Genomic DNA, 21053 nt, shown 5'->3' with positions numbered 1-21053 from the left:
ACCTTTTTGTGGTCAGGGTAAATGTACAAGGCCGCCCTGCGGGAGCACTCCTTCCCTCTCTTTAATCGGCATGTAACAGGCCCTTGTAGAGCCAAACTGTCTGCGACACATCAGCACTTAGAAATAAAAACCCCTCACCCAACCCTGCAATGACTGCGGTTGGAGTACGGCAGCTGGATCATTTCAGAGGGACAACACAGACAGGTCTACTCACTGCTGGGAAACAGGAAGGGAAAAGCCATCTGAATGTTCTGTATGTTTAAACTGTAAAATATAAAATAGTTATTTATTACCCCTAAGATAAGATCTTGCACATCTCTCTTGATGACATTATTAAGAGGAAAATTACAGAACTGGTTCAGTGCTTTTTTTTTTTTGGACACAGTAGCAGTACGGGTGCATTTTATGGCACCACTGTTTGTTAGCATTATGACAAACTGACCTAATTTGGATTCCAGTTCTTTCCAAAACAATTTGTCTCTCAATAAAATTGGATTATATTAAAGTTTAGGCTCTCTGGCATTAATATTTTGGCCTAAAATGTAACATTAAGGAGTTAGCATGTGCTATGTTGCTCTGTGATCTGGAACGCATGCCTACATTATTTCAAAATTGCATTTGTAACAATTTTTCTCTTAGTGCTCAAATATTCAGTACTATAAAGTGTACAAAGTTAATGAGACAAAACAGAGAATATACGGTCATCTCTCTGTCAGTGAAGCCAATCATTTGAAGGAGCCGAGAAAGCAAACTTAACAGTTCTAATGCTCCAGCCGAGAAACTTAATTTACCAATTTGCAGGAAGGCAAGATGGCAGGAAACAAGCCAATTTGCCACGTGTGCAGCGCACAACAAACCCCCAGCCTTGCTCCACAGCCTCATGAGAGGTAATTATCCCTAAAAAAGAATGCCATGCTGTATTAAGATGTAGCCGCATCAAAACGAGGGAGACAGCCTCATTACAAGTAATTATGAGGGAATTAGAAACATCATTTAACTAAACGAGCAAATAATGTCCAGGATATTGAAGAAGCTGCCTGCACTTCTGCCGACCACTGCAAGTCCCATTACAAAAATTGTAGGTCTTTAATAGAATAATGACATGCTTTATCTTCCCTGCCTCTCTCTGAGAGGGTCTTAGAGCAGAGGGGAGGGCTGAGGGAGAGAGGGGAGGATGTGAAAACAACTGTTGCAGAGCTCTCTGTCTCTGTGGTCTCATGCTTGAGCGTGTAGCATAAGGCCTTCAAGATAATCCCCCTATTATCCTTACAAATACAAAATGGAGTGCAGAAAATTATATCTCACATCCATTATTGTGTCAAGGGTAATGCTAATGGACTTATCTCTAAAGTAACAGCCAAATTCTCTACATATACTGTAGTCTATAATAGTTTAATGCATATTGACCAAAGAAGGGCACTTCAGAACAGGAGTTTCAAGAAATGGTCGGTAATTTAACAATGACGCACAGTGCATTTTGCCATTAAAGTACTAATCCACATTTCTGGGTAAATATTGTTCTTGAGTAGTTTGGCTTAGGGATGAGAGGTTTTCATTATGGTTCCAATAAGAGAGAGGCTTCTATTTGACCTTAAGTTTTTATACATCTCAAAATATGTCAAAATATACAATGTGTTGCACTTGTCAGTCCCAGTGTAGTGAGTTTAAGCAAACTTAAAACTTTATTGAATACCATATTTATTTATTTATTTAAACGGTATAGCCTCCATTACAAATTTTCATTAGGATTTTGGCTAAATCTTTAAAGTAATTTATAAAGCCTTATTTTATTTAATTAACTTATTCCATATGATGCATTTACTGTGTCCATTTGCCTGGTAGCATATTCCTCCCCTGTTAAGGGGAAGGGGTATGGGCTGTGTAGGGGGGACAAACACAATTTCCCTTCAGCTCCTTCATTTCCAGTTGATATAAAACAGAATCATGAAAAATCACTTCTGCTCCAAGCTCTCCTTTTTAACCATTAACCCATAAATACAGAAGCTGGTTAAAGCCAGCGGATGACAGGGCCTGCCTCAAAAACCTTGTTACGTTCCCCTCAAATTCATTTAGGGAGCAAACAGGTCTTGAGAGTTGTCTGGCTTAATGCATTGCGATCGCTTTTAAAACTCTTGTCTTGAGGCAGACCCGGGGCTCTGCATCTGCTCATGGTGTTATACTTCATAACCTTCCACTCTAATATGAAGCCACACATACCCTCTTTAAATCAAATAGGTGCTGTAAATATGCTGGGAGGTAGTTGAAAAGCCCTCGTCCAAATAAATGATGAAAGGAAGGGATATATATATATATATATATATATAAAAAGAGAGAGAGAGAAAGATGTCTTCAGATATTAGAAGATAACATTATAAATGAAAAAGCAAAGTGATAGATAATGTTGTTTCAGACTGTTTAAATTTAATGGCATCTCAATTAATTTAGTTTTTATCTATATTTTATCTCAAGATGTAAAAGAGGTGATATCTGGAGGTTTTAATTCATTATGATTCTGTAAATATGCTATAAAAACTATGCTGAGAATCAATTTGCTGGGTGCACTTTGTCTTTGCTTCTCCCTCTCCACACTGTGTGTAGCCCACAGTTTCCATTACTCCCATCATAAATTATACCACAGAGTGAATTACACTTGCTTTTCACCTTACCAGGCAGGTTTGATGAATCCTAAGGCACAACATATCATCTCAACAAATCTTCATCACCATGCCAGTCGCTGTCTCTTTGCAGTTTAAACCACTTCAAATCATTTTCATTGCCTTGCTATTAAAATTTGTAATTCACGCCTGCCATTGCGGTGATACATAGTTACATCGAACCCCCTCCTCTGCCTCCCACCTATTCCTCTCTTTCACTTTGGCTCTTATTTTCTCCTCGCAGCATCTCCACACATGTCTCTCCCTCGCTCCCTGTCTTGTAAATCAAACAACTTCAGGTGACAGGTCATGCAGATTTCCCAGAAGTCAGTGGGGTGCAAACATCCATCCAAAAAAGCAGCACATTACCGTCACACCTGATGACATAATGACCACTTGGAAACTAATAAACAGCTTCATTCAACCAAAGCTATTGCTCCTTTTCATAAGCGTTACTGTCCCCCATCCCTTTCTCTATCTCTCTTTTCACTCTCTCCTATCTGTCACAAATTCATCCTCCTGCACCTCACCTCTTCGCTGCTGCTGGAGTTGCCCATAAATCACTGCTGTTGTCTAACGCTATCCATTTTCCCAGAAACACAGGGCGGCTGTTGCAGAAATTGGGTCAGGCATAATCTGCAGGGCAGCAGAGCCTGGCTAGTCATGATTCTGCTAGGTAATGTAGCCATTAGCACACAGTGAGAGATTGGTGGGATGGGTAGAGGGGGTTGGGTGGGTGGGGGGGTAGTACATGATGTGACACCCAAGAAAAGCTGGCAAATGGCACAATTTTATCGCTCCCCATCAACCACAGGACATGTGTAAGTGTATGTGCTTAGGAGTGAGTGTTTGTGTGTGATTATGTTCAGGTTTATGTTTAGTATGTACAGGTATGGATGCAGTGAATTGTTATTAAATAGTAAACACTGATACTGTGAGCCGATTGATTTAGTGCAGCAGGCCTCTTGGAAACCTAAACTAGCTCTTGCATTAACAAGACACACTGCAGGAGGTGGCCGGAATTCAAAAGGGAGCTGATAAAATAATTAACTACACGGATAGATAAAGAGTACAGCCTAATGACAGCCAGTCTTAAACTTTGACAAAATGCCTCTTTCTTAGGTTTCCCCTTACAAGTCTAGATGCTTCAGAGCCACAGAAGGCAGACTTCAAATGAGAGAAGATCCCGCCCAGAGGCATGATTGGACAGTGATAGTGAGCATCTCTTTTTCCAGCTTGAAATGTGCTTTATCTACGTCTTATAAAGCAGTGTGCTCTGGTCATTCACCTCTTAATTTACAGCAGAGTTCTGTGGTCACTAGCATTTACAAAAATATTACTGAAAATAACAAATCAGATTTAACTGTATCTCTTTGATGAAATCAATAAATTTCGACAGAGTTCGGTATTTTATAGTACTTGCAGGCTTTATGAGCCCTGCAGAAACAAAACCTCATACACTTCACACTGCATCCCTATAAAAGCATTTGCATTTCTCAAAAACATGGTGAAATTAAAATGCACATAACAAGAAGCTCAGAACTTAATATTATAATATTACTAATATGTTTTAGTGAGACATGAAAGCCAGTGGAAGTGTACTGTTACTTGTATAGTTTGTTAATTTGCTGTTACTATTTTCCCTCCCACATTTTAGTGATGGTTAAAGCTTACATATACTTAGTCTACACTGCTAATAAAACAGTTCATGTGGGAATACAGCAAGAAAAATATATAACACATTAATAACCTTTTAACATAAAGAGATGGTTGCACTGGGCTAATACGGTATAATGGCTTGAATAATATTTGTTTTGAGTACTTTTTGTGCTCTTCAGGAATGTCAAAAAGGCTGAAAATAATTTCACCTGCCTTGTTTACAATTGCTCTCAGCCTTGTGTGCCACTAGAAAAGTTTACAAACACAAAATCGTGCATTAAATAAAACCAAGTAAACCAAATTTTTCACTGAAATAGAAAATTTATTGAATGAGAAGATTATTATTGAAGGTCTAGATTACAATAGAAACAATGATATTTCTCCTTAAATGGAAGAATTGTGTATTTCCTGTCAGTGTTGCGTCAGGTGGAGTGAAACTTAATAATAATATTTTTTGACAAATCAATTCTGAATAAAAACAGTGTAAAAGTTTGTCCTTTTGAAACATCTTTTTCTCAAATGTGATATGAAGGATTAAATCCAATAGTTTATCACTTAAAGAAGAAGGAAGTTAAAATAAAAATACAAAATTGTTATAATTAATTATACACATGGTGTATTTTATACATATAGGGAAGCTTGATTGCTTTCTTGTGAGACATACAATGGCTGCATAATAAGAGTTTTCTCAACAGAAAAGTGATACAATTAATATACAGGGGTTATGAGACACCTAGAATGTCGTATATTTTTGTAATGCGTTTTTTTTTTCTTTTCTTTACATGGTCTGCAGTGAACATACAGTAGAGTCAATCAGTACTCGATTTTGTTATACAGGTTGTATAAAGGTAACGCTGGCAGGTTGCTTCCCGGGTAGTACAGGGGCGTCGGAAAAGCGATAGACCTAGGAACGGGAACGCGCAGTAAGGAGTTATCTCTGAAAACCAGCGGCATCCCTACTAGTGTCTGTGCGGAGGCGTGGGCCATGTTGGCCGCCTCCAGTTCAGCTGAAAGCTGTCGTTTCCATTTGTTCCTCCTGTTCTGAAACCACGTCTTGACTTGAGTCTCCGTCAGCTGGAGGCTGGAGGCTAAGCAGGCCCGCTCCGAGCTGCTCAGGTACCTCTTCATGTCGAAGGTGGACTCCAGCTGGTACACCTGACTCCGGGAGAAAACCGTGCGCGTCTTCTTCTTGGCCGAGCTGCCCTGCTTGTCCGCACCGTCTGTTTGTCTGTCCTCCGACAGAGGTGACATTTGATGGCACGGTCTCTCCTGCTCCTCCTTATAATCCTGCAGCAGAGGCTGTGACAGGTGCGGCCGCCGTGCGAGCCCATCATTTCCAGACAGAAGTCCTTTAGCGGGACCTAAACGCAGCAGGGAGAGAACGACGTGATGAGTAGGCTATCATAAGGGATCTATGATTTAAACATGCTTTTTAAACGACTGGAAAAAAAATATTTTACATTTTTTTAGACATACTCAGTTTGAGAGTTCGTCAAGTGTGAACTCTGACTTACTAAATCGACTGCTGAAAGCCTGTGACTTTTTAAATAAACAATTCAGTATGAGTGTGCACGGTGTACAGTAAGCTATTAATTAAATCCAGCTCTATTTAACGCTCAATTGACGACGTGTAGTGCAGCCATTTTGGAAACATGTTTCGTCAATTAGCAGGCTCAATTAAATTTGAAATGAGAGGAAAGACAGAGGGCTAATTATTCGACCTTCCACTTTTCCGCTGCAGCAGCGATAGTCTGCGCAGAACATCCAAGTGGAAGTGGATGGGCTGCATGTCAGTGTTACAGTCACACAAACAAACTAATGAAACGTGCAACACCAAAAGTGCCAACAAAAGCATTAAACACCAGGCAGGCCTGTTTTTTTTTTTTGTTTGTTTGTTTGTTTGTTTTTTGTTTTTGTTGTTGTTAAAAAGGAACTCAGCAGAATGAAAATTTAAAGTGTAACTGTGTGTGATAATATTGTTTTAATACTTATTTGGGTTCTTTAATTTTAATAATAATAAGTTAATTAATTCATATTCCTTACCTAAACAGGAAAAGTTATGGGCTTGGTGCTGGGTGCACGGCTCGCTGTGACCCGTGTCGGAGCAGAAACAGTCTGCTGAGTCCTCCCCGCCGCTGCACTCCTCCTCGGAGGACACCGACAGTGAGCGCCTCCGCGGCGCTGGTGGCGGCCCCTTGGAGAGCTCCTTGGTCCCGGAGCGCGGCTCATCGGATGGTGTGCCTAAAATAGATTGAATAGTAAAGCTGGAAATCGGGCCCGACGAGCACTTGCTCCCGCTGTCTTCTGCGCTACTCATTCTCGCTTCATAACAGTATTGAAGTATTGACTGAATCGGTCTGTCCCCTTGTATTCCGTTATTGCTTTCTATGGGATTGGTGCGCAAAAAATTACGAAAGCGCCTTTTGTCGGCTTTTGTCAACCCAATCCGGTTTAATTGTGGGGTTTAAACATTGAAGGAGTTGGAGGTGTTTTTTCTAGAGCTCGGGGAACATGAGTGTATTCCTGGTCCTCCTCCTCACGCTCTGGATCAGAGGCAGCAAGGCTGCGTTGCTTCATTTGCATGTAGGTAAGCTCTTCGTGAGCCAATGGCAGCCTCTAGCACGAGCCCGGAAATTTCAAACTTCTGTGTAGTTTTTTTCTGATGTGACGAGAAGAGTGAGAAAGCCGTAGACAAGTAGTGGCCTTCATTTTTACATTTACTTAAAACGCTTAGAGTAGATGCCCCAATATGCAAGCGATAATCTGTATAACTCAGAAAAGTCACAGAACTTTAATATGGTTTCGTGTATTTTTATTTCTTACAATAGTGTGATAAAAGTATTTCGCTTTACTTAAAATACTTACAACAGAGGTATATGTGCATCTAAATTGCGTAGCCTAACAAAGCTTCAAACAGTATATCCCAATTTATTAGTTTATGGAAATATATAATATCCATCCAACTGTTACAAGCAAGAAAAGAACGGTCGTCTCGTCTTTTTCTGATTATGATAAAACTGGTTGACGTGACTGCAACGCACACACAGTCTTGGAACTAAGACAAAGGTCTAACTCATTTTTCCTGAAAATAATAAACTCATTCCGCGTCCATTATCTACGATTAAGAATTAATTTGATCATTACTGAGCTAATCTGCCTCGTGATGACCGCGCAAGGAGTGGAGGCCGGCTAATTGATTGACTAATTGATTGAAGGCGGTGGGGGCTGAGTGCGCACGCGTGTGTGTGCGTACGCCTGTGTGTGTGTGTGTGTGTGGTGTAAGATGAGGGGGTGCGCTTCCCACCACCGCCCATCTCCCACCTTCACCGCCCATGCTCTTGCTGTGCCTCTCTCTGGTTGTGTCTAGATGCGGGACAGCTGCGGGGCTTGAGCTCGAGGTTCGGGCGCATTATCCCCCGTTTACTGCTTTGTGAGGAGGCCCCAGACACATTACAAATGGTCGGCTTTAATCATTGTGTCAGCGCCCTTCCTGGTAGCAACCCAAGCGGCGTTCGGTGTTAAGACAGCTTGGAAAAGGGAGAAGACGATGGCTGTGGACGTGATGCTGCTCCTGATGATGCTGCTGACAGCCGATTCTGTCAGCAGCAGCAGCAGCATAGCAGTTAGATGGATGCATCTGGATCCATGCGTAAATATCCTCAACTGGCAGTGGGACCAGCAGCTGCTAAATGATCTTACTAAAACGCTTACGCAGGGGAGGCTTTTACTGAAGGGGGGCAAATATATGAGGGCAGTCGGGGTGGATGCTGAATTTATGGTGGTTACACATAAGGTGTGAAATCTGCAATGACAGTTAAATGGGTTTATTTTATATGCCGCTCTTTTCAAACAAAGACCTTTGTCGGCGCGGCGGCCTTCATCACTTTCAGACGACTTTTGCAAAGTGAGATTGGTTCATCACGGAGATAGTGGACATAACAGACTGCTATTGTGCTGTGTAGAATAAATTACACGTTTTTTGTTTGTTTGTTTGTTTGTTTGTTTGTTTTTTTTGTTTGTTTTTTTGTTTTTTTTGTTTTTTTATGTCACAGTTGGCGTTTATACGCCAGTCGTACAGACCGAGCAGTACCTACGTTCCTACGTTTCAAGGCCCGGCGAAGCCCAGACAGCAAGGAGTGGGCCTAAGTTCGTGCTCTATCACAATGATAGGTGGTGTATGGCCGCCCTACCGCAATAACAGAACAAGATCTTTAGCAAGAGAGAAAGGTCTGAGAAAGACAGATGAAGTTATGAGGCGCTTTGATCTGAGAATCAAGCTTCGATAAATATTAAACAAAGACCCGTTACACGTGTGTATTATGATATATGGCGTGTCCAAGTCTAGAATAAGGAAATTACCAGAGAAAATGATATCAATAAATTTTCTAAGTATAAACGTTGATTATGTTTCGATTTTCATTCAAGAAAGCGGGGCCTGCTCTTTTTTCAGGAGGCGTTTGGGCGCCTCCGTGCGCGCACGTCTGTGTGTGAGGGTGTGCGCGCGCGAGAAAGGGGAAGAGAGAGAGAGAGTGCGTGTGTGTGTGTGTGTGTGAGAGAGAGAGAGAGAGAGAGAGAGTTGTAAATGCAAGCAGAGCACCCAAGCCCTGGAGGTGTACAATTTATGTAATCTGAGTGTGGAAATGAACTGGGTAATTTATTGGAAAACACAAAGTCAGGAAGATTGGATCAGTACAGCCTATCCAAGGGCTCCTATCCATCAAGTTCCAATTAACAACCTAACCATTGAGTTTTAATGGCTTTCCAATCTACTGCCCTGATAGACTCATCAATTCCTCGGGGAGAAATTAAGAAAATCGACCGCCCCTCGGCGTTTCAGTGTCATTCTTCACAGCAACTATATGTCAAATTAAAAACACAATTAAAATTTAAACTGTTCCAATCAGACGGTGCCCTGCAACCTATGTTTCACTTAATAGAACTTTGATGAAAATCTGATGCTCACATTCAATCAGGAAAGCAAATGGGATGGGTTTAAAACAAGATTTCCTCTTTGAGAAGTGTCAAAAGAGTTGTTCAAACACACGACTTTGACGCGTTACACCGGAACTTGAGATGCTGACGGTCCTTTTATATGTAGGTAGATTACAGAAACTCACCGGGAGTTTGTGTATGATTGGATGCAGTTTTTGCAGCAAAGGACTAACGATGCCTTCGAATATGATTTGCTTGAACTTTTCTATACCCACAGTCACATCAATTTGGCCCATTTTGCCAGAAGGAGCCACCAAAGAGGGTGTTTGTCGTAGGATGTGACCTGTCAAAAAACTTTAAAGGTGAAGGTTTGAGCACAAAAGTGGATTGGGGCTGGGATTCATGTGATTTTTTGATTTGATATGAACACGCGAAATTCCCAAAGACGTCAGGGATCCGTTTTAACAGAAAATGAGCTTTAGTGTTCTGCCACATACATTAAAAAAAAAAAAAAAAAAAAAAAAAAACTCTTATTGCTGTCGAAATAAATGCTTTCATATCTAGCTACATCGAGACTTTAAGTCCAGCTAGAACAAAATTTAACACGTGAGGGGATGCCAGCGGCTGCAGAGAAGAGGCTAGCATTATGCAAGGTGGTCGGGCCACTTGTGTGTTTCCAAACTGGCACTAAAACCTATCATAGGGCTCAAAATTACCCATTCAGCGCTCCATTTTAATGTAATACACTAAGCGCAGTTCCCGGTCATGTCCGTTTGTCCCAGTTCCTGCAAATGTAGCTACTTTATCTGATTTTGGCCCCGCTCCCCTTTCTCCTTTACATAAAGATGTCGCACAAATGGAAATTATTGAGTGGTAATTTTTTCAATTTATGCGCGCAAATCAAGGTCATAAGCTGAGCCAGGCGGCGTGTGAACGTTGCTCTTATTTGACGCAATATGCTGCAGACGTTTACAGATCAATATGCGCCAGAACAATAATGCCATAACAATCTATTAATTTGCAGTAATGGGGCCATGTTGCGCTTGCATAGTAGTTACACGTCAATACTTCTATGATCTGACGATATTTGAATGAACCCTTTGTCTCACGATGCCATCATGCAGAGTTTAGAGCTGGCTGATTCATTTCCAATAACTGTGTTAGCCTGCACATGAAAACGGAAAATCGCCTTTGAGGCAAAGGTTGTTCTGATATAGAAAAACACTTCTCTCAGCTGGATTTTGAATTTCAAAAATATTTTTTATGGTAATGTTTCCAGTGGTTGGGGAATGCAAATACACTAGAGAGTAGTCTTTTATTGGATTTGCTATGCAACGTACCGCAGGCTAAAACTGCAGAGGCTCCTAAAACTGTCTTCAAACTGTGAAGCTATAAGTAGCTGGTCTTCCCGCGCCTTAGACACTATGAATACACCGCAATGAATGAAGCCTTGCTGAGAGATGGTGTTTTAATTAAATACACGGTGGAGAAGTAGACTGTAGTTTCTGCACGTCTTTTCTGGATCCTGCGTCCGATCCACTTGATCCCTGATCACGGTCCAGAGGTGGATTCTGCTCAAATTCAGTACAGAAATAGTTAAATGGCGCTCATATAAAATATTGTATCCCATTTCTTGTTTAAACCGGAATTTATTTTTGCAGTAAATTATTATCAGTGATCGTTGCTATTTACGGCCTGACCTGTGCTCAGCTAAACTGAGGATGACGAGTGTTCCCTCCCTCTTTTTACAGCCTCCTCCCCCAGATCGGTTGCTTCCTGTAAGTCTTTAGAGATATGTTTAGATAAAAAAATAACAATAATTAAAATAAAGTAAAAATTAAATATATATATATATATATATATATATATATATATATATATATATATATATATATATATATATATATATATATATATATATATCTATATATATATATATATATCTAGCTACACGCAATTAAGCCCTGAAACAGCCTTGGTATAATGTGTAACCTGACAGAATAAAAATAAATAAATAACATTAAAAATGTGATTCTGATTGTCTTTTGTAAACTTCTAATAGTGCCCACATTTCCACTGATTTTCTGAAATCACGCAGTATCACGTTATAAAGTTAGAAGGCCATTCAGATATCTCCACTTTCGCTCAGAAGTCGTGCTTTCCTGTTCCGAGAAAAGTTGTAGGCTAAACTGATTATTTTGTATGAAAACATGAAGGATTGTCTGATCTACATTAAAAATGTTTTTTTGTTTTTTTTTTAATATATTCTCTTGAGACTTAATGCCCTCTGTAGTGGTCACAAAAAAGTTATATTGAAATATACTTTTTTCCTGGGTTCTCGGGAGGATATGTTTAAAGGTGTACACATATACAAAATTAAACATGGCTTTGCAATATCCAGTGACACCTGTAGGATTGTATATATTAGAAAGTACCCACAATTTAGGCAACTGCAGAGTAATATACCCTTTAACTGCGAAAGCACTATGAGGAATTTTTTTTTTTTTTTTTACTGAATTAGAAATTTAAATCTGTGTATATGATGGCTTTCTTTCTTTTAATTTCTCATTTCCCTATTCTTTTTCTCTTTTTTTCATTTGCACTTTTCAGTTTTCTACCACATCATTTTAATATGTATTATAAGAAGTATTCCTTGTAGTTAACACACCTGCGTCTCTAATTTAAAAAATGTGTAGAAAGAAAGAAAGAAAGAAAGAGAGCTAAGGCTGCGGGTTTCAGCAACATCAGGTGGGGATACTTGATCCTGACATCTTTACACGCACACGAACACACACACACACCCACAAAGCACACGGTCATGGGAGAGAAAAATGTTAAAAGACAGCGGCTCATACTCAGGGAGTAATTTCCTCTTCTGAATACATTATCCATAATTTTGACAAGATGCTGGCAATTACGCATCTAATTGACCGAGCCACTTTTTATGTAAAATCGCGCTTTAAAGTGCGTAACACTAAGATGATTACAGAAACCCACCTGCCCAAGCTTACGGAGTGCATGTGCACGCGTGCACATGCACGCACGGGGGACGACTGTTTGTTTTGTTTTTTTTAGCATAATCAAATTTTCTATGTAAAATATAATTAAATGTATATAAAAATACAAAAAACTATTTAACATCCTTTTTTTGTTTTTGTTTGTTTGTTTTTTGAGAATTTCAAAACATTACAGAAAGTAAACAAAAATGTGCTAAAATGTACGGAATGTTCTCCATTTATTTCACAACATGGTTCAGCAATACAATATCAAAACAATGTTTTAACTGTACAAAGAAGAAGCCGTGTGAGGAATCCGTGTTTCCCGCGCCTCATTAAATATATACATTTACATATTTTATACACCAGGGTAGTCGATATTTTTGCCGTTCCTGCTCAAAAAACACAAAGTAGCTCAGGAGACATTGGACCTCACACTTGTGCTTCAAAGACGTGTCCATGAAGAGGGAGCTAGCGTGAGACTTACTAAAACTAAACATAAAGCTACATGGGTATTTTACAGCTCAGAGTGTCTTGATTGTCCCCCGACAAGCGCTTTACAAAACAAAAATAAAAAATAATAATATTAAAAAAATAAGAAGTATTACCCCAAAGCCTCATCAGTATTTCAACATGAACAGATGACAAAAACGTGTGTTTCTTGTTTCATTCATTCACAGCATGCCGTGTATTGCACATCGTGATATTAATTCTTGAAATGTGAATAAAATCAAATGTTAAATGATGAGCAGGTCTCACCTTCAGGCCGACACTTTTTGTAAACATGGCAAATGTTTTTGTCACATAGAGCTGGCATGACCAGCAACAAACGTAGTGTCAAATTTTGGGAGGAAAAAAATCACAATAAAGACACTCATCAGGCAGTGTAAGCAAGTGGACTCCTGAGATGATAATAATAATAATAATAATAATAATAATAATAATAATAATAATAATAATAATAATGGGATTCAAATTGTCAGATCACGTGTAAACGACACCTTTATGAAAAATGAAAATCTATTTGCCAAAATAGGGCCATGTAAGCCTGACAGCGACAGTCTCTCCGTTTCCTTTTTTCATTCACTCGATTGTATAAAAATATTTTGTCTTTTTTATTTTTATTTTCTTTTTATGAGTTGATATAGGAAATCGACACCAACTTGTGTCTAAAAACTCAACTGTTTTCAAACTGGTCTGAGCAGCGGCACAGATGTTACGATGGGATGGGAGTAGTAGACGCCGGGGTGCGGGAAAGTGAGGAGCGGTTGGCTGACGGGCACGTTGGCAGTGGCGCCTCCGCTCTCCGAGGCCGAGTTCTCATGGTAGAGGATGGGCACCCGGACTATCCTCTGCGCCGCAGCGTGGCTCAGGTTGGCGGCCTCTAGCTCCGCCGCCAGCTGCCTTTTCCACTTGTTCCTCCTGTTCTGAAACCATATCTTCACTTGAGTCTCCGTCAGGTGAAGGGACGCGGCCAGGCCGGCCCGCTCCGAGCTACTCAGGTACCGCTTCATGTCGAAGGTGGACTCCAGCTGGAACACCTGACTCCGTGAGAACACTGTGCGTGTCTTCTTCTTGCGGCAGGGCTTCTTGTCCTCGTCCCTTTTCTTCCATTCCTCCAGCTCATCTTTTTTGGCTTCTTCTGTGTCGCTTTCTTCCAGGATTATCTCGTCACTGCTTTTGTTGTTGTTGTGCTCGTCGTCCTCGTCGTCATCTTTGGTGTCCGGCTCGGATTTGAGTGCTAGGTCCGGCGAGTCTCTGTCTGTGCCCGAAGTTGGAGAGGAGTCTCTGGCTCCTGGTTTCTCGGTGACTGAAATGGGGATACATGGAGGGAGACGTGGTCATAAATACTGGAGTCTACTGGGCATTTATTACAGCCTGTTGATACTGGACAGTCAGTGGGCTTTGGGAAAAGTAAAATGGTCGCTAATAAACGGTGCCAGAAGAAAATGTGTTGCGTCATGACATAAAGAATTTCAGAGGTAGACATGACTGTAAACACTATGATCAAAAATCTCATTTTTAACCAACTAAGCAGAGCCATTTTTAATAGATCTAAGATATAAAATATTCAAACTTTGTACACCTGTTTTATTCATTACTTTTATTAGCCTATGTATTTTTGTTTCTACAATTACTCCCCCGGCTAAGTAAGTCTGAAACAGTAGAGTTTTCTTTGCATTAGAATGCCACAGTGCCATTCACATCAGTCTTTTTTTAATCCCAGGTGAATAAATCACGGAAAAAGGCAGATAAAAAGGCTGCCAGTGACCAAGCCTCAGAGGTAAGATGTGCGCCGATAGACAAATCAAAAGCACGCTGCGCATCGTCACCCTCCTCCAACGATTTCATGATGTCTACTTCATTTTATGTGTGTTTCTTTATTGATCTATTATCCCACGTCGTGGCATAACAAAATAGGCCTCCATAGAGGACGAGGTGTTAAATCATACACTCTGCTGAGAGGCTCTGCGTGCGTGATTTCTATCAAGAAACCACACAAATCCTCTTTTTAATTTAGAAATTTAGTTTACCCTACTTACTGATTAGTAGGAATTCAGACAACAACATTGAATCCATAGGATAATTGCTCAACAGTTGCTTGCTTACCTTCAGCTCTGTGTAGATGGGCGGCTGAGTTGAGGGTGTAAGGGTACCACCATGCTGAGGTGCGCTCCAAGTAGTGAGCCGGTAGACTGAATCTCTGTGCGGGCAGGTCAAAGCGTGGAAAGTTGAAGTCGCCAACCTGGGAAAGGGAAAATCCTCCCTCTAAACCTGCCTTGGTGGCAGCCAATAAGGGCTTGGGCTTGGACGGTTTGCTATCACAGTTCAGCAGGTTTTTAATGAAGAAAGGAGAGTCCTTGGCCGAAGCGCACGTCTCTTGTGTTGTCTCTGGCATCGCTGTCGTTGTGGTCTGAGCGCGGGGGACCACGGAAGCAGGAATTTAAAAGGGGGGCAAAGGCAAGATTAACGTACAGGCTGTTGTTATCCTGGCTACGAGGAGTTCCTGTTTTATTCTCTGAAACTTGACTTCACAGCCGAAAAGCGCACCAAAAAACACACGTCCGTCTAGGCTAGAAAATAATGAAATAAACTGTTTGGGAGGCAAAAAAAGCACACACAAGTACAAACATGGAGATGCCTCATCCCGGGCTCTTCCGTTAAAACGCAAAACTGTGTCCACCGTGTCAGTCAGTCTGGTGTCTGATGCTAATGATGAAATAAAAATGTCATCCAAGTTAAATGCGGAAAGTATAGGCGATTGGGCATGTACAATGGCAAATGGGATTAAGGGAGAGACGGTGACTGGGGAGAGAGAGAGCAAGAGAGAGCGAGAGGGAGAGAGAGAGAGTCCTCCCCTCTCTGTGCGCTCTGGCTGCAGGCTGTGTGCGCTCGCTTGTTATTGGTCTCATATAGTCCAATTAGCAGCAAATGAACACGGGGCTGTTACCGCCAAAAAGGGAGGTTTGGACCGTCAGAACAAGCGCCCCATCATGCATGTGACATTACAACGACACTCAGATTTACTGCATGAGGTTACTGACAATCCAGTCTTTTTAAAAAATTATTTATTTCGAATCCCCCTTAACATATGTATTTAGAAAATGTTTTAGTAATGCATTGTAGGAAACACCATTTTACGTATAGCTTCTTAAGTGATCATCAAAAAACCGAAGGCCTGTTCAGAAGATTGAATTCGCCCATCTATACATTGCGTCAAATATCTAAGGCCTAAATGTGATGTTTGTACTTAAGAGTCCGTTTAAACAAAGTGCAATTAATAAGAAGTGGCTTATGTAAAACAAACAAAGTCAAATAAAATCCTGTCATGAATGAATATGAGGTTACCAGCAATAAGGCCTTCTGCTTCCACTATGCAAACTCCTAAAATAGCCCTAATAACAACCAAAATAATGCAAAACCTCAGATATTTTTTTTTATTTTTTTTTTATAAAGCTCAATCTTTAATATTTCCATCTTTACTTGACAAAAAATACATAAATCTATCACTAAGCGACTGTGGCCTCCACGCCAACACCGTAACTTTTTAATAGTGCACGATTTTAGTTCCTCAATTGTTGTTTGGTTCTCCGCGGCACAGTGTGAAAAAAAGGCCTGAGATCAGGCTGCAGCTGCTCAACGTGTCACCGATGGGCGATTAGATTCATATTTCTAATACATTGATTTTCAGCGAGGGCCACTTCCACAATTTCTGCGGGTCGCACGGTCATTTTTCCCTCCCTAATCGATTTCGTTAATTCATCCCTCGGATTGCACTCTTTGTAAATGTGCTATGTATATTCACTCATTGATATTAATTGACTTGTTAAAGAAAAAAACAGTCCATTGGTTGGAAGCTACCTTAGAAGAAGAACGGGGAGACAGCGTCCTCTGTGGGCCGAAGGGAGAAAATGCTTGTGTGTGGCATTATTGAAAAATATGTGTGTGCTTGAATTTGGCACGTTATGGTGGCTACAGCGTTATAATAATGTAAAATTAAGGGAAATCCGCTCAAATTTGGAGACAATAACGGCAGCTTACAAGGGAACAACTATAATTTGGGTTAAAGATTAGAATTTTAGTTATGCTTAGGTGCAGGTTTGCAGTGCTTATGGTAAAATTCTCCCAAATGAGACCAAAGAAAGTCTGCTTGAATGCAGCACAAATAAAGCATATTCACTGCATAACACAGTTTCATTACATGTGTGGCTTGACTGATGTACTAATTTTCATTATGAATCATCATCATGTGTTTCCTGAAGACATCCATTAGCCATGTAATCTGCAGACATAAGGAGCGGCATGAAGTATAACCTTCATAGCTTCTTTTTCCACATCAGCATCATAGTTCCTATGCACTGGCATGTTCCTGTAATTACCACATGTAATTCATTTAGTGTGCATTGCATGTGGAGATATCCTGGTAGAATGATGTAATTACAGCATTTCTTTACGTGGCCATCATCACATGTTTTTAACACTCTAATGGCTGAGCTGAAACATTTGTACACTTCTAGTGCAAAAATCTCAATTCCCATCAAGTGCTTCAGTCAGTGTTTGTCAATATGGGTGCTATCAATTTTTGATTTCTGCTGCACAGATTATGCTTTTTTTTTCAAATATCACCTGTTTGAACTTTTACATATAGTCTATATAATAGTTTTATATTTGTTGTCATTTTACTGCAATAACAACATTGAAGTTGTTATGTTTATATCTTTAAGATGATTTGGATACGCTCGTGTTCACTGAAGCTTTGCTCATGATTATGGCAATAAAGAATCAGAAAGACTTTTTGACAACTAAACAAAGCTTGGGACTTTTTACCGGATGCAGATTTACTCATGTTTTATGCAGAATTTGTTTTAAACATAATGCTTTACAACACTACGGAACACATAAACTGCAAATGATGAGTCGGTGAGCCAGCATTGTTAAAAAGCATTCACTGACAACAGCCTAAGTTCCTGACCCACTTTTCAATAAGTCTAAATTCATTCACATCAAAGTGTGTCGCTACTATGCGTTGAAATGCCAAATTTAGCTCTGTAAGCCTACACACATTTGTAAGCTTGACTGCTTACTTATAAAACAAGAAATTCTTGTACAGATGGCTCAGTTTTTGTGTATTTTTTTTTTTTTTGATTAAGTAAATATTAAGTTCACAGACATTTTCTTACTACTATTATCGAACAATCTGCTTACTAGCCATTGTATAGGTTAGTGCTGAATATTAAAAAAAATAGTACAAAGAGTTTCAGTGTACCTATGAAATTGTACCCAGACTGGTACTTTATATAGTGCTTTTCTACTCTCTTTGAGCACTTAGAGCACTTTCTTAGTACAAGCCTCATTGACCCATTGACACACATTCATACTAGTGTTTTTGTTTGTTTGTTTGTTTGTTTGTTTTAATGCTTAAGCACTTTTAACCTGACATTTACGCACTCACACTCCAATGGATACAATGGGGGCAAGTCGGGGTTCAGTATCTTGCTCAAGCATACTTCAGCATGCAGACTAGAGAAACCACCGACCTTCTGATTGGTAGACAACCCACTCTCCCTCCTGTGAAAATACAGGTAATCAGGTGGAGGGTGTAAAAGAAACTGATACCTAATGAGCACATATGTGACAGCCTGTGTAACTTGACTGTTCTCCAGTCTGTATTAATATTCTAACCCCTGGATAATGTTGACTGTTGTAACTATTTATTATGATTTGCCTCAGTAGAATTCACTGACAAGTAATGACCCCACAAATACAGCTCTAAACACAACCATGCTTAACTGGGAAGAAGAAGAAATGCAACTAATGCTTACATTGAAAACAAACTGTACAAACTCAGATCCTGTAGTCTGACTTTAAACAGTACAGTTCATATTATGCATTGATTAGAAACATGCAGTAGACATTGCCCAGAGGCCATATAGGCCTTCTGAATGCTCCATAAGTCTATTTTTGTTGCTCCTCGGGTAGGTTACTATGACTTTTATATTATTTATTTCAAAGCGCCCAGATATTGATTATTTCACAAGGAAAAATGACAAATGGCAGGAGGGAATGACACGGTCAGCAGGTTCTATTAGAGAAATGATAGTGTTGCTCGTGGTTTGTTAAAAGGTCCAGTTTAGATACTTTATAGGTTTACATCCATCATCGTCTAATGACCTATTTGATGAAAAACGCGCTTTGGTGACAACAGCCTTGTGCAGCCAACTTTGCTTTGTAATTGCACCCATATTAAATATAGATTTTTGTTTTGATATCTTGTGAGAATTCCTTTCTGTGGGTAAAAACTGTGATAAAAGACACAGCTGCAAAGGCAAAAGCTCAGAGAAGGAAAACTAAAAAGAGAATGGGGGAAAAATGGGTGCGTAAGAGATGTTGACAGTGGAATTGTGGGTTTGGATTTTGGAGGTGCGAGCAGTGGTGGAGGAAGTTTTCAGATCCTTTAAATGAGTGAAAATAGTAGTACTGCAATATAAAAACACACTATTACCAGCAAAAGCCCGGAACTATAAATATCACCTGAGTAAAAGTACAGAAAAGGAAACTGTACTTAAAGTATCAAAAGTATTTGTGAAACAATGCTCCTGTAACCAAATTTTTACTATAATTATTGCCATTAATGTCTAGATAGTATTTTACTATTGTAGTTTAAGGTGAAACAAGTTTAGCACATTTATACTTTTTCATTGTTTCATCTTTAATTATTTAATTGTATTTTGAAAATTAGTTATGCTTTTTTTTTTTTTTTTAAATCAGAATATCAACCCAGCATATCAGCATAAACACCTCATACCACCTGTCAAGGATAGTGGCGGAGGGGTAATGATTTGGGCTTGTTTTGCAGCCATGGGACCTGGGCATCTTGCAGTCATTGAGTTGACCATGAACTCTTCTGTATACTAAAGTATTCTAGAGTCACATGTGAGTCCATCTGTTCATCAGCTAAAGCTTTGCCCAGACTGGGTCATGCAACAGGATAATGATCACAGCAGCAAATCTACAACAGAATGGCTGAAAAGGAAAAGAATCATGTTGTTGCAATGGTCCAGTCAAAGTCTGGACCTCAACCCGACTGAAACGCTGTGCATAAACAAATGCTCACAAACCTCAATGAACTGAAGCCAGATTGTAAAGAGGAGTGGACCAGAATTCCTCTGCAATGATGTGAGAGACTGATTAAGTCATACAGAAAACAATTACTTCAAGTTACTTCAAGTTATTGCTACTAAAGGTGGTTCTACAAGCTACCCAATCATGGGGTGTTCTCGGTTTTTCAAAGGAATGTATTGAAAACTAAACATGTAGTCCTTTTGCACAGGGCTGTGAAAGGTAGAAGTACCTCACAAGTACTCTAAAAAGGAGCTTAGTTACTTTTCACCACAGAGGTTATGAGTTTGTGTACTTCTTAATCGATGACTGTAATTAAAAAGACAGCAACCTTTTTTAATATTAATATAATCATATTTTGCTGTACTGTTGAACTGTACTAACTACAATCTAACAGTACAAAATGACTTGCTTGGGTAAATATGGGTCCTTGCTGATGAAACATCATACTGAAAGAGTTTGTACGGAACCCTGAAGGACAACGAAATCTCGGTGTCAAACTGCATCCTCGCAGGCAACCACATCGATCACTGAAACCTGCCCAACCTGTGTCCTTCTTGCACTTTTAACTGTCCACTCCACTTGGAACGAGCCATTAAACCAATGAAGGCCACACTGAGATTGCTTAGATTTAAGTATTGCATTTAACTTGAAAAGGAATTGGTGGCCGTCCACTGACCCGGCAAGCTTTAATTGGGATTGTGCAGGTATTGATTGCAAGTGGCCAGGCGAATCTTGAATTACAGCCTGATTAGCTTTTACTTGGCTCCTTGCACCAGCTAGCCGAAGGAGCTCGATGTCATTCAACCGCCACTTGGCTTGGCAGAATCTTGTTACTTCCTGTGTAAACAGAAAACAACATGTATGAAGATGACAGCTATTTTGGCAAATGCACTTTTATCACACGAGGCCATAATATTTGATATCTGTGTGTCCATTCTCTTTTAGAAATAATCAGAAAGCATGTTGCTTAGCACCTTATGAACAGACATGGGCATACAGAAGATATATTCTCCTTTTTTATCTTTGCTGCTATCATTTTATCTACATTTTATCACCCGTTCCCTTTCTTTATTGTTTCTCAGCAGAGATGATGACCTCTGTAAGGTTTGGATGGAATCAGTCATAGGAGTGATGTAGTCCTTTTTCTCCATTATGAGCAGCTTCATCTGAGCCCTGCAGGCACACAGGT

At 39.9% G+C, this 21053-nt stretch overlaps 3 protein-coding genes across 3 annotated transcripts in view; 1 reads left to right on the top strand and 2 right to left on the bottom strand.

The window, feature by feature from the left end:
- Positions 1–21053, top strand: part of ikzf5 (IKAROS family zinc finger 5) — a 96433-nt gene that overhangs the window by 56056 nt on the left and 19324 nt on the right. The window lies entirely within an intron of this gene.
- hmx2 (H6 family homeobox 2) lies at positions 4807–6833 on the bottom strand. Its single transcript, XM_030748512.1, has 2 exons — positions 6357–6833; positions 4807–5674 (listed from the first exon to the last, which is right to left on the bottom strand). Exons 1-2 carry the CDS (start codon positions 6628–6630, stop codon positions 5127–5129), a joined length of 822 nt encoding a protein of 273 aa, XP_030604372.1. The 5' UTR covers positions 6631–6833; the 3' UTR covers positions 4807–5126.
- On the bottom strand, positions 13127–15541 carry hmx3a (H6 family homeobox 3a). Its single transcript, XM_030748511.1, has 2 exons — positions 14852–15541; positions 13127–14051 (listed from the first exon to the last, which is right to left on the bottom strand). Exons 1-2 carry the CDS (start codon positions 15138–15140, stop codon positions 13429–13431), a joined length of 912 nt encoding a protein of 303 aa, XP_030604371.1. The 5' UTR covers positions 15141–15541; the 3' UTR covers positions 13127–13428.

The sequence above is a fragment of the Archocentrus centrarchus genome, chromosome 15 (assembly GCF_007364275.1).
Source record: "Archocentrus centrarchus isolate MPI-CPG fArcCen1 chromosome 15, fArcCen1, whole genome shotgun sequence".
NCBI classification, from domain to species: Eukaryota; Metazoa; Chordata; class Actinopteri; order Cichliformes; family Cichlidae; genus Archocentrus; species Archocentrus centrarchus.
This window is presented reverse-complemented; position numbering and strand designations above follow the sequence as displayed.

What these genes read in the sequence shown, in the direction of transcription:
- hmx2 (XM_030748512.1), bottom strand. Translation starts at nt 6,630, where the DNA reads ATGAGTAGCGCAGAAGACAGCGGGAGCAAGTGCTCGTCGGGCCCGATT. An exon ending in CCATAACTTTTCCTGTTTAG is followed by an intron (nt 5,675 to 6,356) that starts GTAAGGAATATG and finishes TGCTGCGTTTAG; the next exon opens with GTCCCGCTAAAGGACTTCTG.
- hmx3a (XM_030748511.1), bottom strand. Translation starts at nt 15,140, where the DNA reads ATGCCAGAGACAACACAAGAGACGTGCGCTTCGGCCAAGGACTCTCCT. An exon ending in CCATCTACACAGAGCTGAAG is followed by an intron (nt 14,052 to 14,851) that starts GTAAGCAAGCAA and finishes TCCCCATTTCAG; the next exon opens with TCACCGAGAAACCAGGAGCC.